This window comes from Pleurodeles waltl, chromosome 6 (assembly GCF_031143425.1).
Source record: "Pleurodeles waltl isolate 20211129_DDA chromosome 6, aPleWal1.hap1.20221129, whole genome shotgun sequence".
In the NCBI taxonomy this organism is placed as follows: Eukaryota; Metazoa; Chordata; class Amphibia; order Caudata; family Salamandridae; genus Pleurodeles; species Pleurodeles waltl.
This window is the reverse complement of record NC_090445.1, coordinates 1,216,294,696-1,216,319,704: the sequence shown is the minus strand read 5'-3', so window position 1 is coordinate 1,216,319,704 and position 25,009 is coordinate 1,216,294,696. Positions and strand designations below refer to the sequence as shown.

The following is a 25,009-nucleotide window of genomic DNA, read 5'->3' as shown; positions in this document are numbered from 1 at the left end:
CCCGAAATCCTGATTGGGAAGGGTCGAGCGAGTTGTTAGCTTCAAGAAAATTGGTCAGCTGCTTGTTGACGGTCTTCTCGATGACCTTGTCTGGGAAGGGGAGAAGAGAGATGGGGCGTAAGTTCTTCAGGTCATTGGGGTCAGCCGTGAGTTTTTTCAGGAGGGCGTTGACTTCCGCGTGTTTCCAGCTCTCGGGGAAGGTGGCAGATGAGAACGAGCTGTTGATGATGCTCCGGAGATAGGGGGCGATGATGGCGTCGGCTTTGTTGAAGATGTGATGGGGCACGGGTCCGAGGGGGAGCCGGATTGGATGGTGTTCATGGTGATTCTGGTCTCCTCAGAGCTGATGGGGGTCCAGGCGTTGAGTGTAGTGGTGGAGGCTGTTGGTTCGGTGGTGGGCGGCGGGGTCTGGGGTCCGAAGCTGTTGTGTAGGTCTGCGATCTTTCGGTGGAAGAACGTAGCGAGGGAGTTGCAAAGTTCTTGTGAGGGCGTGATGATGTTGGAGCTGGCGCTGGGGTTGGAGAGCTCTTTGAAGATGTTGAAGAGTTCTTTGCTGTTGTGGGTGTTGTTGTCTAGTTGCTCTTTGAATGATGTCCTTTTGGTGGAGCGGATCAGCTGGTGGTGTTCACGGGTGGCGATCTTGAGGGCTGACATGTTTTCTGTGGTGCAGTCTATGCGCCAGGTTTTTTCAAGGGTACGGCAGGATTTCTTGGATTCTCTGAGGGCGTCCGTGAACCACGGTGGTTTCCTGATGCTGGTCCCGCTTGGGTGGCTTGTAATTGGAGCAAGGTTTTTGGCACAGTTGGTGATCCACTGTGTGAGGCTGAGGACTGCGTTGTTGGAGTCAGTGGTGATGGCTGGTGGGTTTTGGTTCAGTGTTGAGAGGAGCTGGTCTGTGGAGATTTTGCTCCAGTGTCTGCGGGGGATTTGTTGTGTGCGATGGTGGTGGGTCTCCCGTTTGAAGGTGAAGTGGACGCATCTGTGGTCGGTCCAGTGTAGTTCAGAGGAGTGGCTGAAGGATATGTGGTTGCTGGGGGAGAAGATGGGGTCGAGCGTGTGGCCAGCGGTGTGGGTGGGGGTGTTCACCAGTTGCTTGAGTCCGAGGTTGGCGAGGATGTCGAGCAGGGTGGCGGTGTTGTTGTTGTTTTTTTCTCCAGGTGGAAGTTCAGGTCCCCGAGGAGGATGTAGTCTGGTGAGGCTAGGGCGTGCGGGCTGAGGAAATCTGTGATGGTTTCGCTGAATTGGGCACGTGGGCCCGGGGGCCTGGAGACAAGAGTTCCTCTGAGGGTGGTTCTGGGTTTGGTGTGGATCTGGAAGTGTACGTGTTCGGCGGCGAGGGGGGTGGTTGTGATGTTGATGGAGTTCCTGTAGATGATGGCGATTCCTCCACCGGTTTGGTTGATGCGGTCTTCCGGGCGATCTTGTAGCCGTCGGGATGGCTATGGCGATGTCAGGAGCCGAGGAGGCGTTCATCCAGGTTTCTGTGATGAAGGCGATGTCTGGTGCTGTTGTGTCCAGGAGGTCCCATAGTTCGATGGCGTGCTTGTGGACGGAGCGTGTGTTGAGGACGATGCACTTGAGATGGTTGTTGGTGCGAGGGCCGGTGGGAGGTCTGCAGGCTCGGTGGAATGTGTACTTGCAGGTTTGACAGGTGAAGGGTCCATGAGTACGTTTAGGGCTGGCTTGGTAGCAGGTGGCTGTTCGTCCGGGGTTGAGAGTGTTGGGGGAGGCGGCGTTGTATCTTAGTAGGATGTTTTGAGCACAGTGGGGGCCAGGGGTTTTGGCGCTGGGCGCGGTCCAGGCGCAGACGGGCTTACCTTTGGCACGGCCGCCATAAGAGGGAAGTGGGGGAGGAGGGGTCAGCTGGGAGGCGGGAGGGAGGACAGCGAATGGGAGCAGGGGGGCAGGGCCGCACGGGTGGCAGCGGCGGGAAAAAGCAGGAAAGCGCACAGTAAAAGAAAAAGAAACAGTGGAAAGCAAAGAGCAAAAGAGAAATGGCAAGAAACAGTGGAAAGCAAAGAGCAAAAGAGAAATGGCAGGAAACAGTGGAAAGCAAAGAGCAAAAGAGAAATGGCAGGAAACAGTAGAAAGCAAAGAGAAAAAGAGAAATGGCAGGAAACAGTAGAAAGCAAAGAGAAAAAGAGAAATGGCAAGAAACAGTTGAAGGTCAAGAGAAGAACCTGAGATACCTGAACACCCTAGCAAGGCGTGGCAGGGGCCTGGGCAGGCGGAGCTGCAGCGGCGGGGAAGAGACCTACCGAGGGTCAAGCTCAGCTGGTAACTCTCTTTCAGTAACATTCAAAAATAATAAATCTGTTATCAAGAAACTTCAGGTTCAGCTTCCAAGCGGCCTTTACAATTGCAGATCAACCAGTTATGCACATTTACAGTTATTTCAGGCAAGCAAAAACGCTTATTTAGCTGTTTGTCCCTTCCTCAGTTTCACAACAGAGGAGACTCCCCCTGCTTTACAAGTTAGCTGAAGCATTTCAACTGTCGGAATTACCCCTTCCCAGTTATCTTCTCACATAAAGTAGTGCGACTGATTTTCTTTAATTAATAAAATGCAAGAGCACGTCGTGCCCCTGAGATCTCGCTCACTTCGACCACTGGTCGTGCTGACAAAAAGACAAACAATATGTATCGAATGACATCTTCACTGGAAAGGAAGCCATCGCTGTAGCTGGTGACCTTGAGGTTGGAGACTGTCCTTTATGGCTTCCTCCTCAAAGATACCTGTACATAAAATTACCAATCGCAGGGAACGCCTCGCGTGACCATTGCTCCTCCCCTAACTCAAATGCCCCTGTGGAGAACATTTGACCTTTTGCGTAATGCCCATGTGGAGAACATTTGACCTTTTTGCGTTTTACAGTCGGCTGTAGCAAAGCGCGCTGTCGTTCTGCATGCATTTGCTGAGCACACGTGTATATATATATATATATATATATATATATATATATATATATATATATATATATACACACATACACACACATATCGATCTCGGAGTCGCCCTTAATTGCCGCCCCGAGAATCAGTTTAAATCTGATTCTATCAACGACAGTGACAAGAAAAAAAGGAAATTATCACATGGGTGTAAACATCACACAAAACGTAGAAACACTGTGCAAGTTTATACTGTGCGTGTGCCATGTCTATACATTATAGTAACACCGAATAAAAGAGCAGCATTCTATCTGAAACACAAATAGATCAGTGTGTACCAAATAAAAACCAGGTCAGTAAATCCGCAGTATTTTAGCTGTGGGCTCGGGAGGGTAAGGGGTAGCCACGTTTTTGGTGGGTGGTGTCAACAGGAGAAATGCAAACACGAGTATTTACTTAAAAAGTATTTTCCACGTTGTTCATCGACACAGGTGACCGTGCATAATAGGGAAGGCAGCATATCTACCCATGCGTTCTCAATTATAAAGCGACCACAAGCACATTCTCATTGGAAAGGAGAGTGAAGCGAATCCTATTGCGGGACACAAGTCTCACACACCGAACGGCCAATACCTTCCAGCATTGTATTGCGCTAAGGCAGTGTGCAGCATATATTTCAAAGACAAATGGGCGTCCTGTAGGATTTAGGTGTATTTAAAGCCCTTTTGGGAAAAATTTATCTAGATAGCTACAGCATATGCTTGGTGACCACTGGTGTATTTGAAGTCTATTTCGGTGAATCCGGTAGTGGGTACAGTTCAAAGCAGGGCCTACAGGGATGCAAAATGCCTGCGGTCAGCAGCAGAAGGACCTTCCAAGTACAATTTTCAAGGGCACTGCGGAGTAGAACACACCGCGTCACCGGGAGCTTCCACGTATCCTAGAATAAAAGGCCTAGGAGTCGTTGTACAATACAAGATGTACGGCGCACTGTGCTTCCTGATCCTGCTCCGATAAAGCTATTGTAATTTGTATCTCATGCAAGCAACTACTAAACAGTAACGGATATATATATATATATATATATATATATATATATATATATATATATATATATATACACACTAAGCACATTCTTCAATACAAAATACGGATTCTGACTCACCTTTTTCACTTGATCATCCTTTAATTCTGTGAAGTAGTACGCTAGGAGCTGCGCAGCGATCATCTTGTCAGATTAAATGGTGCGACTGGGGAGTGTTTCGAGGCAAAGGCAGGTTGAGACTCACAGCTCAATAAAGGTCAACTATAATAGTTATTCTTAGCTTCGCCGAGTAAGATTCCAAAAATCCAACCACAGCAGCTTTCCACTCACTAAACGGAAGAAAGACTTAAAGGTTTTTTTTTCTACACAGGCTGGTAACCAGGAGATGCCAGCCCACTTCCTGGTCTCGGATTGGCTGTGTAGGGGAGCAGTGAGTGGCGAAGAAAGAGTGACGAAGAACCGGGCAGACACAATGGGCTATCCGCCCTCCTTCTGATGTAGAAATGGTAGGCGGGTCCTGCCACTGGTTATGCTGGAGCTCTAGTACGTTTTGAGAAGGTGTTGCGAGAGCCTGTCGTAGTGACAGAGACTATCCGTGCTGTATGGATGGGCAGGGCAGCTTGAACAATACACATCAGGGGACTCTTTTCAATGATGCAGGCAGCTGGACTCAAGAAAAGGTTTGCAGAAAAGATGCAAGATGACGAGGCTTTTCTTGAATGGTGGGGGGAGTCGGGAGGCTACTTGCGGAGAATGTGAGGCAGAAGCGGGTGCTCGGGCATGTAATTTCCGAGCATTTCGAGTGGTACTGTTATACTTCCTTGCACTTATAAGTGGAGTTCTGAAGTAATGAAAAGGAAACATGGTTGAGAATTGCCTGTCCGCCCTCACACCATGTTCTACACATTCTTCACTTGCAGTCTGCAATGCATTGACCAAAAAAGCAGTGTGTAAATCATTTCCTGATATTTCTGTAGAAGAGACTGAAAGGCTCTCATTGGAAAATGTTGTGGGCTAGGAGGCCCCAGACCCTGCGAAACCGTTTACCAGTTGTAATCGGTTACAGAGACGCGCGACAAGCCTAGAAAAGTGAGGCGGGGATCATTTCACCCCTTCTTACTATATATGTCCCTTGTGCAACACAGGCGCTGCTTCACCAAAGTCATGTGACCAAGTGACGTTCCTGTGATGAGCAGAGCCACACCCTCATGTTTTGCTGGTCTGTGCACATGACCACGCTGTTTTTAGGACCCAGCGATTGACGTTGAGATGGGTGTTACCGGTAGAGGCTATTAAGACGTTCAAAGAGAACGCCATTTGCTTGGTATTGTAACCGGCATGACGAGACGAATTATGTAATTCTAACTCAGGACCGAAGGCGATGGTTATGCCTTATCTTTCTTCACTCTATTAACCTCTTAGCTGCTGGGCCTCCCCCCCATCCACCCCCCCCCCCCAATGCTGAGCCCTTTTTTGGTTATTTGGGGTAGTTCGCGCTTAGGCCTTCATAACTTTTTGAGCACATAAGCTATCCACGCCAAATTTTTGTCTTTTTTTCTAACATCCTAGGGATTATAAAGGTACCCAGAGTTTCTGGGTTCCCCTGGAGGAGACTGAGAAATTAGCCAAAATACACCTAAAATTTAGTTTTTTTCAAAAAAATGGGAAAAAGGGTTGCCGAAGAAGGCTTGTGGTTTTTACCCTGAAAATGGCATCAACAAAGGGTTTGCGGTGCTAAAATCACCATCTTCCCAGGTATCAGGAACAGGCAGAGTTGAATCAGAAACCACATTTTTCAACACAATTGTGGAATTTTACTGGGACATACTTCATTTTTACTATTTTTGGTGCTTTCATCCTCCTTCCAGTTAGTGACAGGAATGGGTGTGAAACCAACACTGGATCCCGGAAAGCTAAGTGTTTCTGCAAAGTAGACAAAATTGTGAATTCAGCAAGGGGTCATTTGTGTAGATCCTATAAGGTTTTCCTTCAGAAAATAACAGCTGAAAAAAAAAATATTGAAATTTATCTGAAAAAAATAACAATTTTTCTCAGCGTTTTACTCTGTAACTTTTTCCTGCAATGTCAGATTTTTTAAAGCAATATACCGTTATGTGTGCTGGACTCTTCTGGTTGCAGGGATATATAGGGCTTGTAGGTTCATCAAGATCCCTAGGTACCCAGAGCCAATAAATGAGCAGCACCTTGCAATGGGTTTTCATTCTATACCGGGTATACAGCATTTCATTTGCTGAAATATAAAGAGTGAAAAATAGGTATCAAGAAAACCTTTGTATTTCCAAAATGGGCATACAATAAGGTATTGAGCAGCAGTGGTTATTTGCCCATCTCTGAATTCCGGGGTGTCCATACCAGCATGTGAATTACAGGCCATTTCTCAAATAGACGTCTTTTTTACACACTGTCTTACATTTGGAAGGAAAAAATGTAGAGAAAGACAAGGGGCAATAACACTTGTTGTGCTATTCTGTGTTCCCCCAAGTCTCCTGATAAAAATGGTACCTCACTTGCGTGGATAGGCCTAATGCTCGCGACAGGAAAGGCAATATGGACACATCACATTTTTACATTGAAATCTGATGTGTTTTTTTGCAATGTGCCTAGCTGTGGATTTTGGCCTCTAGCTCAGCCGGCACCTAGGGAAACCTACCAAACCTGCACATTTTTGAAAACTAGACACCTAGGGGAATCCAGGATGGGCTGACTTGTGGGGCTCTGATCAGGTTCTGTTACCCAGAATCCTTTGCAAACCTCAAAATGTGGCCAAAAAAAACACTTTTTCCTCACATTTCGGTGACAGAAAGTTCTGGAATCTGAGAGGAGCCACAAATTTCCTTCCACCCAGCGTTCCCCCAAGTCTCCCGATAAAAATGATACCTCACTTGTGGGGGTAGGCCTAGTGCCTGCGACAGGAAATGCCCCAAAACACAACGTGGACATATCACATTTTCACAAAGAAAACATAGCTATTTTTTGCAAAGTGCCTAGCAGTGGATTTTGGCTTCTAGCTCAGCTGGCACATAGGGAAACCTAGCAAAGCTGCACAGTTTTGAAAACTAGACACCTAGGGGAATCCAAGATGGGGTGACTTGTGGGGCTCTGATCAGGTTCTGTTACCAAGAAACCTTTGCAAACCTCAAAATGTGGCCAAAAAAACACTTTTTCCTCACATTTCGGTGACAGAAAGTTCTGGAATCTGAGAGAAGCCACAAATTTCCTTCCACCCAGCGTTCCCCAAGTCTCCCGATAAAAATGGTACCTCACTTGTGTTGGTAGGCCTAGTGCCCACAACAGGAATAGATCACACAACGGTCAATGTTGGTACATATATGAGGCAACTGTTGACCCTGGGGTGATCCATTCCTTACGCAGGCACTAGGTATAGGCACTCAAGTGCGGTAGTGTTTTTATCAGGACAGGTGAGGAATCACTTGGTGGTAGGAATATTGTGGTTTGCAGCATATTCCTGTAGTATGTGTGACAGAAATGCAAGAAAAATAGAGTTTTTATTCAACATTTCAGCTTTGCAGGATATTCTGGGTAAGAAAACATTGGGGAATCCACACAAGTCACACCTCTGTGGACTCCCTCGGATGTCTAGTTTCCAGACATGTTTGTGTTTAGTATGTTTCCTTATATAGCCGCAGAACCCAGGACCAAAAACACTGGTGCCTGCCTTACAAAACCAGTTTGTTTTGTGATAGTTAATTTTGATGTCTCCACAATACAGTTTAGGCAGTGGAATTCGGGGCTGAACTAAATTGGGGAGCTCCCAAGAGAGCACCCTCTCTGTGCTTGCCCCCACATTCACCTGCTCTCTGGGTTGGGCTAACCCACTATTACCCTGTTGCACAGACTGTGCTTGCGAAGGGACAACAGGACTGCCCTCATCACCTCCCTCACAATTTACTGGGAGGAGTTATCCAATGGGACTCCTCCAACTGAAAAATCACTCACAGAGTCTGCGCCATTGTCCTATCCCTCAGATGCTATCTCAGTATCTGCTGTCTCAGTCTCTCATCCTATGTCAGAGCTGTCCTCTATAACCAGAGTGATGTCAGCAGCAGTCATCCATCAAGATGACATCTCTGCTATTGGCTAAACTGTTGCTCTAAAACACTAGCCTACATAGACAGTCACAAAATTGCTGGTGTGTGTGTGATACATGCAACAGTGGAGGCCACCTTACCTGCGCTTCTTCCTTCAATCAGCATGTTCTTTCAAGACACTCAAACAGCTTGTCACATACCATTCGTCACAGTCTTTAGCACCTCCAGCGCCCAGTCCAACAATCATTATTGGTGCTCCCACTCCCATGTCCTCCTCCTCGGATTCCCTCATTACCACCCAGCAAACGTGCTCTTCATCTCTCCATAGCCACCCCCCACATACATTTCATTTGTATTATAGCGCAGCTTTTGGCTGACTTTACGCGATCGCACCTCCCCAGGGGGCCCCAACATAAAAATTTAAAAATATGGCCCCTGCGTACGGGCGACCCCCTGTCAATTTCCTTATTTAAAAAAAAAAAAAATAGCCCCTGGGGGTGGCACGATCGTGCCCCCCAGGGGGCCCCAACATTACATTTTAAAAATATGGCCGGGGGGGGGGGGGCGTTTTCCTAGGGGGGCCGACCCCCCCAAGTGAAATCCCTGGCGTCTAGTGGCGTTTCCCTGCCCTCGATCGCAGCTGTGCCTTCCCGAACGTGGGGAAGGCCGTTTGGGGCTGTTGTCCCCATCGGAGCAGGAAGCGGCCCTACGGGAAAACAACATTGTGACGTCAGCGCGCCGGGGCGGGGGGAGACACGGAAGCTCTTCCGTGTCTCTCAGGGCTAAAAAGAAAAAAAAAGAAAATCCTCGATTTTCAAACCCCCTCCCCTGTGTCGGCCACTGGTCGTGACCCACACCAGGGAGGTAGTGCGGGCGTCGGCCAGTGGCCAACGCCCGCACTAAAGGGGTTAACAGCAAGTTCAAAGTGCAGCATAAAAAACTACAACACCCATGGTAACCAATGTCCAATCATAACACTATCCGACAGTGGGTGTATATATCTGTGCGAGTCGGTGTCCTTCCTCTTTCTTCACTGCTCATGTGTCAGTTAAGTGCTTCCCTTACTGCTCTGAGTTGAGAGAGTGTTCTTCTTGAGTTTTTTGCTTGTTTAACGTTGAGCTTTGCAGTATATTTAGTGTTTCGCTGTATTGTTTGGTGGCTACTTAGCAACCACATCGCGCAGCAGGCGTTTTCTTCGCACGAGCGCAGATTTCATTTAATCTACGTCGGGTCCACCAGAGGGCGCTCTTCGGCGCGCTCTGGTCCTGACACGTTTCTCACAGCCTTTTGAGCCATTTTTTGTGCTCGTTTTGCTGCTGAGTTACGCGCTAGGGTTCCAGTGGGCTTTTTGGCTCACCAGAACCCTCCAACCCCCGCACAGACACCGTTACGGTGGAATTATAAATAATTGGTGGGCACACGCAGCGATCTCGCGTTGCGCCCAGAGACACTAGTCTCTGCCTTTTTCTTTGACAGGCGCGTGGGGGAGCTTCCCGTATATACGGTTTTAGGGAGAATTCTCCTGTCTGGACCCTTCGGTGTCTACCCATATGCAGTCCATGCAGGACCACGATAATTACACCACCATGTCCCCTGGGGAGGGCACCTCTCAACGGACTCTGCCTCCTGAGGTGGATATCCTCCTCACTCAGGCCATTTCCAGGGCCTTGGCCCACTTGAGGGAGAGCATGGCCAAATTTTTGGATCACGTTTTTAAGGGGACGAGTATGGTGGGGGGGGACGGGACCCGACCTTAAGGGTATGGCGGGCCCCAAGAAATTACGCAAGCGTGACGCGGGGCACCTTGACGGATTCAGCAGCTTTACTGAAGTTTTCCACAAGAGTGCGCGCACACTCAAGCGTCCACCCTTCTGGGAGGGTTCTGACCCCGGAGAGACCGGTGAGGTGGCTCACCACATATCAGACCCTGATATTGGGTCACGCAAGCAGGTTGAGGGGGGCACGGAAGGGGACTCTTCCTCCGACGACGAACATGATTCAGGACGACCGGGGCGATACCTCCGATACTGACATGTTCCAACCGGAGGACATTTACCTCCCTAGGTCCTCAGAGTAGCATCCTGAGAAACGGGTGGCCGATTATGTCACCAGTAAGATCAGGCAGCCCCTCAATAAAGAGGTCAGGGCCCAGTTAAGGGCGGAATGCCCGCGCCCGACTTTACCTGACAGGGTGGCGGCAACGCCAGAGATCGACCCTAAAATGTGTACGTTTTTTGCGAAATACGTGAAAGACCCTAAAAAAGGTATTATTGTTCCTGGCGAGGGTGCCAGGACAAGCTGTTGGATGTCCTAGGACCCCTCACTCAAATCATCCAGCTAGCCGAACATGCGAAACGCACCAATTCTTCCCTGCCCACAGACATTGTGGCAGGTTGGGCCCAAAGGGCAGTATGCTTATTGGGCAATGCAAATTGTGCACTCTGCAGAGAGAAGAAGGTCCCTTCTCATTAAGGTCGACCCTAAACTCTGAGAACTCTCCAACTCAGAAGCAGGGGCTATTGCCCAAGGGAATCTATTCGGCGATCCCTTTGCAAAGGAACTAGCCACGTTTTTTGCCACTTTCTCAGCGCTATTAAGGCGCAAACCTCCATCAAAAAGATTTTTCCCAGGAAGGTTTTTGGAGGGGCCGGAAGAGGCAGGGGTCACTCCTCCGGCTGCTCATCCAACAAGGCCCCAACTCCTACCCAGCGAAAAACAATGGATGGAGAGATGGCAGACAAGTCACCTTATTCCCCAATTGGGGTAGAGGCAGAAGAGGTGCCCGCGGTGGAGCAAACGCCCCCGGAGGTGCCAGCGGTGAGTGTTACCCTTTCTTCCCCTCAGGTGATCAGGGGCAGGCTACGTCTGTTCGTGCACAAATGGACCCAAATAACTTCGGACGCCTGGGTTCTCCAGACGGTGTCAGGGTTCCACATAGAGTTCTGGGGGATTCCGGTTCAGGAGGTTCTCCCTTGGCCGCTCGTCTTTTCGGAACCAGACGCCACACTGATAGACGCAGAGGTGCAGGATCTCCTGCGCAAGGAGGCTATTTGCGAATCTGTCAGGCATCTCAGGGGAGGCAATGACGGCCCAACTCCGGCCACCGGGGGAATGTCAGTTGTTGATCTCCTTAAGGAAACCCTTTAAGGCAGTTTCTTCTCCCTCCATTGCTAGGTGGGTCAGATGGATTCTGATGGAAGCCAGCATCAATGTACAGGTCTTCGCATCGCATTCCACTCGGGGGGCAATGGCCTCCAAAGCCATCCAGGTAGGGGGAAGGCTGGAAGACGACATGAACGCGGCCGACTGGTCGTCAGCGTCTACGTTCAAAAGGTTCTGTTTTAAGCCGATCCATGAGGCAGCCTCACTGGTGGTGAGTAAGCTTTGAATAGGCATAATCCTCGCCTCAGGTCCTGACTTAGAATGAGAAATTTCCTAGCTATCGTGAAGGAAAGTTTCAATTCTATTAAGGACACGGAGGCGAGGATTATCCCGCCCGACAATTCAGACATGTCACCCACCCGGAACGGAAGGGGCACGTTGGAGGTGGTATGTATTCTTTATTAGACTGAAATGAAATCATTTTACATTGCACATAATCTAGCAGGATTGTTTGACGGGCAATTTCTATTGGTATTTTCTTGAGGGGAGAATGGGCTTATCGGTCCATTATGCATTACTGCACCTGTCTATGCATTGCAGGTCATGGATCCCTATCTTACTATTCTCTTTTTCCATAGGTACAGAATCTGCACCAACCTAAGAACACATTAACTTCCGGTCGCAGTGAAGACGAGGAAGGACACCGACTCGCACGGATATATATACGGACTGTCGGATAGTGTTATGATTGGACATTGGTTACCATGACTACGTGTACCATGGGTGTTGTAGTTTTTTATGTTGCACTTTGAACTTGCTATTAATAAAGAATGAAGAAAGATAAGTCATAATCCTCGCCTCCGTGTCCTTAATAGAATTGAAACTTTCCTTCACGATAGCTAGGAAATTTCTCATTCTACTGACCCTGATTGCTGCACAAAATTATAGATTCACCTTACTGGCCACATATTGTACCGCCTCCTGCATAATTTGCAGACTTTGTGCTCAAACACAGCAAAAATTGTTAAACGAAAGGTTGGGCACAACGGCGCTCCGAAAATACACTTCACGGCAGTATAAGGGCAAAAGGCTGCTTTGATAGGTTTTAAATGAAAACATAGACAACACCCTAGGCCATCTGTGTTACATACCAAAATACCTCACTAAACAATATTAATTCCTCAAAAACTCATTCCCAGTAAAATCCCAAGTGCCTCCTCATTACCTCCTACTTTTTACACCTAAATCTGACCTACTCCTTAAACACCTGCTGATGTCACAACTTGCTCCACTGTCATGTTTGCACAATTCACCCGCCTTGCTACTTGATGAAAGCCAGAAGGGCTGGCGTTTGGCTTGGTCTTGCTGGGTCCAGCCCCAAGGCGTCAAGCGGCATCCAGTGACACCATCAATTCAATTTGAAGTGTTTACAATCACGTGTTAATGTACTGCGGGTGCTGTTGTTAACACCCCATCAACCCCTTTCCTTGCCTTTCCCTCTCACCCTCAGCCTCCACACAGCAACAGCACCCCAACAAATAACTCGATACCAGTGTTACAGACCTGAGCTGTGACTGATTCCGGTGAATTGGGGTTGGTGCAGAGATGTTTGTGTTGAGAGGCCAGTCACTGCTGTGATGATCAGTTTTCAGCTGACCCTTAAATAGAAAAGGGGTTCCTTGTTGTTTCACTTTATACATCAGCAGTAACAAGGACGCCAACCCTCAGTGTGCCCAAGGCTCTATAAGAGCAAACGCGGAATTGGCTGCCTGACTACTGCTGTCAACCAGGATTTGCGGTTTACTATTGCATCAAGAAGCCCAGGCATACAACACAAATATAAATAAATACAATAAGAAACATTTTAAACCGATGTCCTTGGACACCTCTATTTATGTATTTACTGTACTATAATGCAGCAAGTGCACAATAATGACTCCACATGGAGTCCTTATTGCCTGAAGACCCTTTTGTTATTGCCTGAAGACCCTGTTCAAGAAGATATGGTTTTACAGAGGAACAGATTTTGGGAGGCCACAGATAAGAATATGATAGAAATGTATTTACAAATTTTTAAAGGTGGACACGCCTCCTTGGACAATGCAGTGCCAGTGAACACATCAGCAAGGGTGACAAATTTCTTTCTGCCAATGGCACTGTCCTAGCAAAGGAGGCTTTTATAGCCCCGACCTCACTGGGATACGCTCATCCACTATGAGTTAAGCCTCCCAATAACAATTGTTCTGTTGACACCACCTAATACAAAAAAAGTCAGACTTGTCTACCAGCAGCAGAACCACACCTATAACAGAGAAAAAAACAGACCTTTCCCCTAAAAGCGATCCCATCAATGAAGGTGAAAAAACAGATCCCCCCTGCAGCTAAGCAGAACATTACCCAGGCCACCTACCTACATGTTTCTTTAGAAGGAACAATGGGACCTACACTGCCTCCAGAACACAAAAGGAAACTCTCCATGATTGCAAAAAGGGAGGGCAGGAGAGTGGATCCCCAGATACTAATCTGCCCCTAGGTGTGATGACGGCCAAAAGGACTGTCCCATAACAACCCCCCAACTAAATGGTCACTACTTCTTCTCCCCCTTGTCCCCAAAGCCAATTAGGGCAGGATGTCGCTGGGATGCGCTTGCCACCCGAAATGCCTGGGGGGTGGATATGTTCAACTGTCCCCGGGCACCCACTGGGCAAGATGGTAATTCAAAAAGACATCCACACCAATGTAAAGCTAAAAGTTCACTTTGATAGCACAGGTTTGGAATGAAAACATACCTAAATCTCTAGGCAACATGTCTTCCAAAAATAAATACCTTACTAAACAATGTTCTTTAAAACTCACCTCTAATCAAGTCTCTCTGCTTATAACTGCTTATCATTCACACACCTAAACCTGAACTGCTTACTACTCATGCACCCACTGATGTCATCACTCATTCCACCGTCACCTTCGCCCATTTCATCCACCTTGCTGCTTGACGATAGCCCCAACCTTACTGGGACGTGCTCATCCACTATGTGAGCGCCCCCATAACAGCAATTGTTCTTTTGACACTTCCTAATACAAAACGTCTAGATCTGCCTAACAGCAGTAGAACCACACCTCTTAATGTCCCATCAAAGTGATCCATCCCATCAGTGAAGGGGAAAAAACAGATCCTCTCTGAAGCTAAGCAGATCATGACCAAGTTCCCCCAACTAAATGGCCCATTAGAAGGAACAACGGGACCTACACTGCCCTCAGAACAATAAAGGAGAAACTCCATAAATGAGTAAAGTGAGGCTGGCAGGGTAGACTGCTGATACTAACCTACCCCTAGGTGTGACGACAGCCAAGAGGCTGTCCCATACCAAATCACCATCTAAACTGTCACTACTGCTCCTCCCCCTTGTCCCACAGCCAGTTAGGACAGAGTGCCGCCGGGACGTAACACCCGTAAGGGTCGCGGGGAGAATGAGTGTACACAACTCTCCCCTGGACCCCATCGGGCAGTACGGTTATGAGGAATTAGTTTGTTGGTTGACTGGGATGTGAGCCCCGGTCAAGCAACAGCCACAATCCCTTGTAGAGTGAATCACCAGAAAAGTCACCAAATTAACCTATGCTTAACCCTTAGTAGCCTGGCACAAAAAGCAGTCAGGCTTAACTTTAGAGGCAATGTGTAAAGTATTTATGCAGCATAGAAACAGTAATAAAGTGAAAACACAACACAAGAAAAATCTCAAACAAATTTAGGAAAATAGAGTACATTTGAATAAATTATTTGACACAAAAACAACAAAATCACATTAGTAGAACCAGAGTTATTAATTTTTCAAATGCATGGTTCAAAATAGCTTCTAAAAGATTAAAACTCCAACCGTGGACATCTGGCCAGGCGGGACTGGCTCAAAGTTGAAAGTTAAGGCCGACTAAAATGGAGCGCAGTTCAGATACAAGAAGTGAATTGGGCCTGGTCAGCCCTTAACGCTGGACATAGAGCATTTTGAAAGAAAAATGTAATTTTAGCGGGGCAAGGCTGCAGAAATGTCCGAGGAGGGAGCATTGTCGTCGCATGGTCGAAGCTGTGGTGGAGGTTTTTACCTTCTGACTTTGACGCCGTAATGGTAGTCGAAACTCTCCAGCAGGACGAATCAAAGGGCTATAGCCAAAGATAGTTCCACGAGGCCGGATACCCCTTTGGTGAAGGACTGCTGAAGCAGAAATGCTGCTGCAGAGAAGAACAAAGCAGAAGAAGCCACAAAGTCAATCTGATTGGGATTCACCTCAAGCAGATAGGCTAGCAAGTTGATCCCGGTCCCTCTTAGTTCATAGAGCACTTTTTGGCAGAATTCTTCTAAGCCCTCAGTTTTGGAAAATGGCCATCTGGGCACTTTTAACAGCACACGTAAGGGTCGGGGAGTGGATGAAGACCTCTTGGAGGTTCAGGGCTCACTAGGCTGGGTCCAGGATTGGTTTCCAGATGGTGGAAATCTGTTATGTCCCTGTGTCCCTGAACATGAGGCCAGCAAAATAGCCCTTTGTGTCACTTCTTGTAGTCCTGGGTGCAAATGTAGATGCAGGGTGTAGAAGCTTGCTCTGTATATACTGGATCAAAATGAGATATAGGGCCAGATGTATCATCACAGCCCTTTGCGATTCGGAAATAGCGATTTTAAAAAAATCGCTATTTTCGACTCGCAAAGTGCCATGTATCACATTTGCGATTCGGTAATGGCGATTTCTTAAAAATCGCAAATGCTACTACTGAATCGCAAATTGCGATACCGGCCCCATTCGCAGTTATGGGATATCTGCGAAATTTTTTGCATTTCCAAAATTGCGATTTCTGAACCAGAAATCGCAATTTTGGAAATGCAAAACCCCAGAGTGCTGGGGGCCTCAGTCCCCCCTCTGCTGCACCCCAAAAAACTTTGGGGGGACATGTAAGGTGCACACATGCCAAAAGGGCATGTGTGCTTCACATGTACAATTTAAAAATGCATTTTAAATGCAGTTTTAAATTTTGCACCTGGTTACCACCTGGTTTCTTTTAATGGTATTTTGCATGTGAAAAATGCCATTCTGCGAAGAATTGCAATTTGCGATTTTTTGCTGCATCTCCTTGCAATTTGGATTTTGCGAATCGCAAATTGTGACTCGCAAAACCAGGTCGCAACGCAAAAAATCGAAATTTTTGCGATTTCTTATTTTTGGTCTGCGAATGCCTTTCATGCATCGCATACCACTTTTTTGCACTCGCAAACGGCCGATTTTTGCGATTTGCACCATTTGCGAGTGCAAAAAAGTTTCATACATCTGGCCCATAGTGTGCACAGATTCCAGGGGTTCCCCAGAGGCTTAACAGAGGCTAAAGTAGATAATACTAATGCTATCTTTTATGGTAGTGTGGTCCAGCAGTTAGGCTTATCAGAGGGTACTGCAAAGCTTTTGTTGTGCACACACTAAGAGTCAATAAATGGGGCACACACTCAATGACTATCTCCAGGCCAATGTATTTATATAGGAAAAATATATTTTGTTACTTTATTTCTAGAACCAAAAGGCTCTTGTTGCAGGTAAGTATATTTGCAATTAAGTATCAAACATATGTACTTGTTTAGATTTGCCAAATTAAACAGTTTACAGGCAAGTAACACTTTTCACTTTTAAAAGTCAACAGTGCAATATTCAGAACAGTCTTTGTGGGGGGAGTGTTAGTGCAGTTTTGCGGTAATTACTCGACTTACAGTTCCAGTCTTTGGGGGTTAGGATGCCCACTGGTCAGGATTCAGGATGGCCCCCAAACTTACACCACCAGCAACACGGTGCTGGCCGGGTGCCGAGATCAAATTCTGACTGGAGGAACTCGAAACAGATCTGCCACCAGGTAAGTACCTGTGTCTTCGGAGGGCAGAACTGGGGGGGTTTAAATGAGCATCAGGCAGGCCACAGGTCAACACTAAACACACCCCCTTAGCAGCACAGGAGAGGCCAGGTGCAGGGTGCAAACACAGCGTCGGGCTGCTAATGCTTTTCAATAGGGTAACCCTGGGGGTCACAAAGATGCTGCAGGCTTTGTCCAGGGGGGCGGTTCTAGAAAACCACAGGCTGGACAACAAGGAGGGCCGCCTGCTGAACATTGCTTGACCAGTGATCGGATTCCCCAAGGCCAGGGGGCTGAGGGTGCCGGGGTACCTTTAGGAGTTGGGAATCTTTGTCTGGTTCTCTGGTGGTCAGGGGGGGTCCTCCGATTTAGGCTGCAGGCCTCGTGGTGTTGGCCAGAAGGGGTCAACCATTGATGGACACAAAGTCAGAATCGCCTGGGGTCCTGCTCTGGACCAATGGGCTACCTGGACATGGGCTGTGTGTGTGTCGTGTGTAGAATGGACAGGACTCTCATATCTGGTGCAGTTCTGGAGTCCTTTTGGAGGGTTTCTTCTGGACAGGGCCATTGTCCTCTGGAGTTCCTGGTCCTTTGGTGTGCACACAGTCCTCTGGGGATTTGAAGAGGTTGCTGAATCACATGCATCATCTTTTTGTAGCAGGGCTTCTGAAGCTGCAGACAGGCCAGTAGTGCTGGGGCCAAGTCAGTTGGTGTCTGGAGTCTTCTCTGCTGGGGTCAGGTTATCAGTCTTTCTTCTTGAATCTTTCTTCTTCTTGTTGAGGTGGCCAGAGATCTGGTGAGTTAGGTTCAGGGGAGCCCTTAAATACTAGATTTAGGGGTGTTACATGGGTCAGAGGGCAGTAGCCAATGGCTACAGTCCCTGAGAGTGGCTACACCCTTCCTATGCCCACTCCCTTTGGGGAGGGGGGCACACTCCTAACCCTAATGGTCCCTGTCCTCCAAACCAAGATGGAGGATTCTGCAGGGAGGGTGGTCACTTTAGCTCTTGACACCTTAGGGGGTGCCCTAGCTGGAGTGGTCACTCCTCCCTGTTTTACCTAATTTTCATGTGGGACTTGCAGCCAAAAGTGGGGCTGATGCCCGCCCCCTGGACAAACCTGGAGTGCCCTGGGGCACTGTAACAGGAGGCCTGAGACTTTGAGGCTTTCCGCCAAGTGTTACAGTTCCTGTAGGGGGAAGGTGGGAAGCACCTCTACCCAGAGCAGGCTTTGTTTCTGGCTTCAGCGAGCACAAAGGCTCTCACCCCATGAGGTCAGAAACCTGTGTTTAGGGGCAGGATGGCTACAGGGAAAACACTATACTATTTATGTTTAAATAAGGGATTGGTGTGCCATAGTATTTGTGAACTATACCTATATAGAAATATGTGTTTATTGCTGGGTTGAATAATGAAATTGCATACAATAATGTTGAATGTCATTGTAAGCTATGATTTTGTTATCACTTACAAATCTCAGTAAGCCAGCCCTCATCTGGAAAAGAAGATTGATGGGCCATGGCTAGAGAAGTATGCAAGTTGGGGGTCCTTAGGTGCTGCACCTACCATAAAAGAGGGCCCCTGAAGCTAATAAAGAGAATGGAAAAGGGGAACAAAAACATGAACATCAAAGAAAAGCTGCCTCCCTTCACAAAATTGTTCAATGAGCTACTCAAAATTATACATATAATTTACATAAAAGATAATTTCAATTGGGGTCAACAGTTATTATAAAAACTCCCATTAATTATGATATTTTATTTTAATATAAAATATGCTCATATAAACATCTTGAGTACCTTATTGAACAATTTTGTGAGGGGAGGTGGGGTTTCTTTGATATAGATAGGCGCAGCAGCCTGAATTGCAGAAAGAGGTAGGAGGACCTTTGTCGCTGTCCAAGGATAACAGTTTTACAAAAGCTAGGAAGGTCCTCTCAACAAAAGTGGCATGTGTGGCACTTCCTGATACCCAAGGTGCTGCTTGTTCTGGTGGTGGCCTACTTTGAGATAAGGACCTGTGGGCAATGGAGCAGCAACAATGGACTAAGTATGAACTTTAAGATTTATTTTATTTATATCATTGATGTTATTTTTGAATGTTAAATATTAAGGGCCTAATTACAACCTTGGCGGACGGGATGCTCCGTCACAAAAGTGATGGACATCCTCCCCGCCGTTTTACAAGTTCTGTGAGATATAATGGAACTTGTAATACGGCAGACGGGATACTACGGGATATCCGTCACGTTCGTGACAGAGTATCCCATCCACCAAGGTCATAATCAGGACCTTATTGATTATGCAATTCCTTTGTTGTTCTGTAGCTCCAATTATTCAGGTGTGATGAAGGTAAAAATGTAATTGAAAAGTATTAATGTATGTTTAGCAAAACTTCAATTATTAAAAAAAAAGATTTTCTTAAATGTATGGTAAGATGTGTTGTGGATGATTATGATGCTTTGAAATAATCTCTTAAAATTTATCAAAATTCACTAGCAGATCTAGTAACAAAATGAAAAAGTTACTTACCTTCGGTAAGGCTTTATCTGGTAGTGACAATATCTAGCCACAGATTCCTTACCTTTGAATTTCTCAGGCAACAGACAGGATCTGGAAGATTTTTCATGAACAGTAACGCTGCACACGAATATGTGGTGTTGAACGGCTCTGCGTCTGCATCTTTCACGCCAGAAGTGACATTGTGGTCACCTATATAGGCACCACCTCAGCACGCTTATCTCAGTTACTTTTTCACAACTTTTCACACAAAGAAGCGTGTAGCTATAAAGTGCACTGATACTGGTGTGTCCAAACTAGGGCCCTAAAAAGAGTATCCTTAACCCTAGAAATCTGTCTGCAGAACAGGGAGGATGAGTGGGTTGTTAAGGAATCTGCTGCTAGATATGGTCTCTACTAGATATGGCATTACCAAAGGTAAGTAACTTGTTCATCTGAAGGAGGCTTCTAGCCGCAGCTTCCTTACCTTTGAATAGATACTCAACCAGTACTATCCCTTGTGGCGGGCTGCGGACAAATTAGATAAACTAGGAAGTCCTGCAGGACCAAAAGGATGAAATGCCCATCCCTGCAGACCTGACTGTCCAGACAGTAGTGTTTGGTAACCATGTGCAGGGATGCCCACGTCACTGCCTGGAAGATGTCCAGGACTGGGACTCCACGAGCTAGCACAGTGTTTGTGGCTTTGGCTCTGGTAGAATGAGCCTGCAATCCCTTACGGGGTTGCTTCTTGGCCAATGCTAAGCAGATTTTGACGCAGAGAGCGACCTATTGGGAGATAGTTCATTTCTGCACCGCCCGACCTTTCTTCACACCAACATACCTCACAAAGAGTTGGTTGTCCACCTAGAATCTTTTTGTACGGTCAAGGTAGAACGACAACACTCTTTTTTGGGTTCAGACGGTGGAGTCACTCCTCTTCTTTGGAGGAGTGTGGAGTAGTGTAGAAAGTGGGCAAGGGGACTGAATGCCTACATGAAAAGTTGTCACCACTTTCAGGAGGGAAGAGACCCTAGTGCAAAGCACCAGTTTGTCTGGAAACACATTCAAGTAGGGAGGCTTGGATGACAAATCCTGCAGCACACTCACCGTCTGGGCAGATGTTATTTCCACGAGAAATGCTATTTTGAGCTCGAACAGATGGGAATGGGGGACAATTAGATGGGCTCGAAAGGAGCACACATAAAAAATGTAAGTGCAAAATTAAGGTCCCACTGAGGCATAATGAAGGGCAAAGGGGGGGACATAGGTACAAGACCTTTGAGAAATCTATTTTCAGTAGGGGACTTAAATATGGAGGGCTGGTCAGGCTGCCACAAGAAGGCAGAAAGAGCGGAAAGGCAACCTTTCAAAGTACCCAAAGCAGAGCCCTGCTGGACCAGGGTAAGAATAGAAAGGACATCAGATAGAGAAGCATAGAGCAGGTCAATAGACTGAGCTGTACAATATAATACAGATTTCTTCCATCGACACACATGTTAGAGGGATGCCTGGCTACTAGAAGGAGATTGCAGACTTCGGGAGGAAGGTTGAAACTGTCAACTGTCAAGGCAGAGGGTTGATAGGTTCAGGTGGATAACCCTCCCCTGCTGCTGCGACAGATGATCTTCTTGAAGCGGCACCCTGATCGGAGGATCGATGCTCAAGTGTAGAAGCTCGGGATACCAGACTCTCCCCGCCTAGTCCGGAGCCACATTGATGACTTGGCCCAGTTGTTCCTGATCTTCTTGAGCACTCTGGGCAGGAAGGCATACAGGAAGCCTGAGCTTCACTTGAGCCGAAAAGAGTCTCAGAGTGAAAGCTGCTTTGGAAACTCCAGCATACAAAAATGCTGACATTGTGCATTCTCTTCGGAGGCAGACAGATCTAACCAAGGCTCTCTCCTCTGTTGAAGGAGACCTTGTGCCACCTCCAGATGGAGACGCCATTTGTGACCTGCTAGGAATCGGCGGTTGAGTTTGTCCGCTCTGGCGTTCAGAGAACCTGCCAGGTGTTGAACCACCAGGGATATGCCCTGCTGTTCCAGCCATGTCTAGAGATGCAGGGCCTCTTGACAAAGGGTCAACAACCCCACCCCAACCTGTTTGTTGCAGTTCCACATGGCGGTGGTGTTGTCAATGAACACCTGAACTAGCCTTCCCTTGATGGAGGGTAGGAAGGCTTTCAATGCCAGTCGGATCGCTTTGAGCTCCAGCAAGTTGATGTGGAGTCCGGATTCTGCCACAAACCAGAGTCCTTTGATCTCCACCTTTCCCAAATGGCCACACCAACCCAGGAGTGATGCATCAATCACTACTGTGAGATCTGGTTGGGGAGGAGAGAGGTGTCTGCCTCTGACCCCATCGCAGTTTGTTAGCCGCCACTGCAGGTCTTTTGCAGTTCCCTCTGAGATCTGAACCATGTAAGAGAGATTCCCCTTATGATGCACCCACTGGAACTTCATGTCCCACTGCAGAATCTGTGTAGGAAGTTGGCTCTGTATATACTATCTCAAAGTGAGAGAGTGTGCACAGAGTTAAAGGGTTCCCATTAGAGGATGACAGTGGCAAAATTAGATAATTCTAATGCTCTATTTTGTGGTAGTGTGGTCAAGCAGTAGGCTTATCATAGGGTAGTGTTAAGCATTTGTTGTACACACACAGGCAATAAATGAAGAACAAACACTCAAAGACTTAACTCAAGGCGAATAGGTTTTATATAGAAAAATACCTTTTCTTAATTTATTTTTAGAACCACAAGATTCAAATTTGAGGTAAGTACATAAAATGCAAGGTACTTCACAAAGCTAAGTATAGAACTTTGATTTAAAACAGTAGTACGCACAGGTTAGGTTAAAATGGCATATAGCAATTTTAAAAGTGGACACTGTGCAAAAATCAACAGTTCCTGGGGGGGGGTAAGTTTTGGTTAATTTCTCAGGTAAGTAAAGCACTTACACAGTCAGTCTCCTGATCATAGGCAGCCCTCCGTTGGGGGTTCAAGGCAACCCCAAAGCCACAGCAACAGCAACACAGGACCGGTCAGGTGCAGAGGTCAAAGGAGGGCCCAAAACACATAGGCGCCTATGGAGAACAGGGGTGCTCCAGTTCCAGTCTGCTAGCAGATAAGTACCTGCATCCTCGGGGAGCAGACCAGGGGGGTTTTGTAGAGCACTAAAGGGGACACACACAAGCACACAAAACATACCCTCAGCGGCACAGGGGCGGCTGGGTGCAGTATGCAATGTGTCAGGTTTGCTGTAGAAATCAATGGAGGGACCCGGGGGTCACTCTGGTGATGCAGGAAGGGCACAGGGGGGCTTCTCGGGCCAGCCACTGACTGGGCTAGGATGAGGCCCACCTGCTGGTCACTCCTGCACTAGTAGGTGGTTCCTCTTGGTCCTGGGGGTGCAGGTGCAGTGCTTGGTCCATGTGTCGTGTTCCTTTGTTACCAGGCAGTCGCGGTCAGGAGGGAGACTCTGGATCCTCTATGCAGGCATCGCTGTGGGGGTGCAGGGAGGTCGACTCACGGTGTCCACGTTGTTAGAGTTGCCTGGGAGTCCTCTCTGCAGTGTTGGTTGTCCTGAACTCGAGCCGGGGGTGTCGGGTGCAGAGTGTGAAGACTCACGCTTCTGGCGGGAAGTGAGAGTCTCTTTAAAGTTGCTTCTTTGTTGCAATTTTCTGCTGTTTCTGCAGTTGTACAGGAGCCTCACCCAGGCACAAAATCTGGAACCAAACCCAGCCGACACAGTGTGGCAAACACATAGTTCCACTCATGAGAATCGAAGGCCATTCTGGCATCTAACCCCATTAAGGTAATCTGTTCCACCAATGGATCCTCTGTCATATGGAGCACGCGGTAGAGGCCGCAGAGGTTAAGCCTAATGCTCCTATTGGGCATAAATGGTGAATAAGTGCAGTAATCACCCCTCTGAGTCTGGATGCCAGGGTACTAGCCAACACTTGAACCTCCACATTCAGCAGGGAGATTGGTCTGTAGGAGCCCCACTCCATCAGCGGCTCACCCTCCTTATGCAGCACTACTGTTGTTGCGGTACTTTGATCATCCGATAGGCTTCCTCTACCATATGATTCTCTCAACAAGTCCAACATCGGCTTAACAATAAGACTGGCTAACCCCTTGTACATCTCAATCAGGAGGCCGTTAGGACCTGGAGCTTTTCCCGATTGTATGCCTTGCAGGGCCACGAGCATTTCCTCTTCTGTCAAGGCGGCCTCTAGCATGTCCCTTTCCTCCACAGTGAGCTGTCGTAAAGGAACGTCTTTTAGAAAGTCTGCACAGTCCTCCCCTGACATTCTGGTATTGGATGCATGTATGCCCTCATAATACATTGTAAATGCGTCTGCAATAGCCGTGCTTGTCTGCAGTACCCCATACTCCAAGTGCACACTGAACACCCAAGACCGCTTCCTGTCCCTCCGTTCCTGCCATGCCAGTAATTTATTAGCCTTCTCCCCCACATCATATAGCCTACGCTGCATTGCAAGGGATCATTTGTGCACCTGATTCTCTGCCAACGCTCTCCAGTCCTGCTGACACAACCTTAATTTATGGTGTTCCCCCGGCTTCCCCGAATCCCGGAACTCCTCCTCCAGCCGGGCTATATCCCTTTCTATGACAGTACATTCTAGTTAAGTACCTTTCCTTCTTGCTCCAATTATGGCTTGTCCCTGCCCCCTTATAACTGACTTGAAGGCCTCACATATACCTCCTCACAAGGAGACTAGGTATCCTTTAAAATAAAGCTCTGTTCCTTCCCTTAGTTTTCCTTGGATCTCCCTGTCTCTCAGACTTCATGCATCCAAGTGAGGTGACAACCTGAAGTCTCTGGATAGACCCCTTAACTGGACTTCCACCGGGGAATTATGAGAGATCCCCCTCGCATGATGGGTCACCGGTCCAAATTGCAAGTCCTGGAGACCCTGGGTAAAAATATAATCTATGCGAGAGAAACTCCCATGTGCTGCTGAATAATAAGTATAGTAACGCATTTGAGGGTTGTGTTCTCTCCAAAGATACACCAGATCGAAGGCTCCTGCCAAGTGTAATAACGGATCTTTCCCCTTCCTCCCCTCCAGTCGCCTAGATCTATCTAGCACCATGTCTATAAGTGAATTCATGCCACCCCCCAGTACCAGAGTGCCCGTAGGGAGGTTCACCAGAAGATCCACCACCGCCGGGAAAGTTACATCCTGCAGTTATGGTGGGACATACAATGAACAGAGGTTCAGTGTTGTGCCCTCCTAAGTGTCGGACAATGCCACAGATTGCCGTGCTGCTTCCTGCCAAGCCCGATGCAAGGATTCCCACCCCTCTCAAGTCCATAGTGGTGCCAGAATGCGTTCTTAGTATGTATCTGAACCTATCTAATGCCTTATAATAGTTCCCCTTGAGATGGGTTTATTGCATGAGTATAATGTCTAGGGCGTGACGCTTCGAGTATTTTATGACCAGTGTGCGTTTCAGTGAGCTACCAAGGCCATTGACATTCCATGACCAGATATT

At 47.5% G+C, this 25,009-nt stretch overlaps 1 protein-coding gene across 1 annotated transcript in view; it reads right to left on the bottom strand.

Annotated features, from left to right (window-relative positions):
* The window catches only part of HK1 (hexokinase 1), a 1,372,133-nt gene extending 1,367,780 nt beyond the window's left edge, over window positions 1-4,353 (bottom strand). The window contains exon 1 of the mRNA XM_069240524.1: window positions 4,055-4,353. Coding sequence (XP_069096625.1) covers window positions 4,055-4,117 — 63 coding nt within the window. The 5' untranslated portion in view covers window positions 4,118-4,353. The remainder of the gene's footprint in view (window positions 1-4,054) is intronic.
* Between the last annotated feature and the right edge of the window lie 20,656 nt (window positions 4,354-25,009).